The sequence below is a fragment of the Mytilus edulis genome, chromosome 2 (genome assembly GCF_963676685.1).
Source record: "Mytilus edulis chromosome 2, xbMytEdul2.2, whole genome shotgun sequence".
Classification (NCBI taxonomy): Eukaryota; Metazoa; Mollusca; class Bivalvia; order Mytilida; family Mytilidae; genus Mytilus; species Mytilus edulis.
The window spans coordinates 13169761-13171794 of NC_092345.1; the positions used below are offsets into that span (position 1 = coordinate 13169761).

At 33.6% G+C, this 2034-nt stretch overlaps 1 protein-coding gene across 1 annotated transcript; it reads left to right on the plus strand.

The window, feature by feature from the left end:
* The first annotated feature begins 360 nt into the window (after positions 1 to 360).
* Positions 361 to 1740, plus strand: LOC139510444 (uncharacterized). The gene has a single exon (XM_071297026.1). The coding sequence runs from the start codon at positions 361 to 363 to the stop codon at positions 1738 to 1740; it is 1380 nt and encodes a 459-aa protein (XP_071153127.1).
* The last annotated feature ends 294 nt before the right edge of the window (positions 1741 to 2034 follow it).

Genomic DNA, 2034 nt, shown 5'->3' on the forward strand with positions numbered 1-2034 from the left:
AAAATGTTTTGTTACTGATTAATACGTAAGTTTTCTCGTTTGAATTGTTCCACATGTTTCATATCGGGGCCTTTTATAGCTTTTTACACGTATATGGTACAAATATTTCTCATTATTGACGACCGTATGGTGGCCCATAGTTATTAATACATTTTCCTCCTTTGAACTTATTTGGATATAGCATTGGTTCTTTGCAAAAAATACCGCATCCTTTTTTATTAATAAGACAGTTACAGTAACTTAAATCAATACAACTGTAATAAAAGTGAATTTATATTAAAGGCTTTTATCAAAAATAGGGAATGTGTCCATGGGACCCAAATGATGCCCCCGCTAGCATTAACGTTATAAAGGGTCACAATGAGTCTTAATATTTTAGCATGGAATGTCAGAAGGATTATGTCCTCTACCTTATGTCTTGTAGAATTGCTAGAATCTACAAACTGTGATATTGCTATAATAAGTGAACATAAGCTGAAACCAAATTTATTGTCATATATGAATAGTATAGATATGAGATACAAGAGTATTTCAAAAACTGACAAGTTAAATGATTTATACAATTGCACTCATGGTAAAGGTGGTATTTCTATTTTATACAAAGCATCTTTACAATTTTCAGCGGAAGAAATAATAGAAACTAATTCAGATAAAATTGTTGGTATTGAGCTAAAAAACAAAAGTTTTGGGTCAATTTTTATTTTTGGTGTATACTTACCTGCTGATGGTTCGATCGGTAATTATAGACAAGAGTTAAACGCCCTTGATGATTTATACACATATTACATTAACTACGGCAAAGTAGTTGTTGCAGGTGATTTCAATGCTAGTTGTATAAACAAAAACGTACAGTTTACAAACACGATAAAATCAAAAGAACTGCAAAATTTTGTACAAAGACACAATATTTTTCATCCATTTACCGACACATGTAAAACACCAATAAAAGGTCCAGATTTCACATTTACATTAAAAAATACAATGTTAGATTATATATTGATAAACGAGACGTTAGTCAGACAATTACGACGGTATGAAATCCTAGAAGAAGGAACGTTTAGTTCGACGTCTGATCACATTATCGCCTGTGTGGAACTAGACGAAAATCCGCATATTGACTTAAGCAATTTTACAAAACTCCCAGCTTGGCACAAGATCACAGAACATAATATTAAAGGCTACCAAGATAAATTGTGTGCTCCTTTAGATAAACTAATACTGAAAGCACAGAATGATAACATTGACATTAATATTTTTTATCATAACCTAGTGAATACGCTGATAAATACAGCAAAAGAGACAATTCCGTGTAATACGTATAATCCGTACACAAAACCATACTGGAATGCAGACGTAAAAAAAGCACATACTAAAGAACGAAATATGCGTAGGGTATGGATGCAAGATGGAAGACCCCGAGGTATGCAACACGAATCGTATTTTAATTACAAACGAGCCAAACGAGATTTTAGAAACATCCAGAAACTTGAAAATGAACGATATATCGAAGAAACGTACGATGACATTAATAACGCTGCCGAATGTGATATAAGACTATTCTGGAAACTAATTAAGCGACAAAAACCAAAACATTCAAAAGTTTGTCAGCAAATAAAACATAATAACATTGTTCATACATCCCCAGAGTCGATCTGTAACGCATTTGCGAATTATTTCGAAGATCTCTATACACCAGCTGATACGTCAACGTTCGATGATCCGACTCTAAATGAAAGCTGATGAAGATCTATACTTACCAGGTGGAATAATTTCTTGTGATGATGTAAGCTCTGTTATTAAACAGCTAAAACGTAGAAAAGCGTGTGGCAATGACATGATACAAAACGAACACTTGATATATGGTGGACCAAAAGTTGCGGAATGTCTTTCCATTTTTCTTAATATCGTTATAGAAAAACAGCAAGTTCCTAATGACTGGCAGGAAGGATTGGTTGTTCCCTTGTTTAAAGGAGGGGATAAACCAAAAATGAGCCCGGACAGCTATCGACCCGTATGCTTATTATCGTGTGTATT

Bases quoted from the DNA above. Each gene is read 5' to 3' on its own strand.
- LOC139510444 (XM_071297026.1), top strand. From the start codon at position 361: ATGAGTCTTAATATTTTAGCATGGAATGTCAGAAGGATTATGTCCTCT.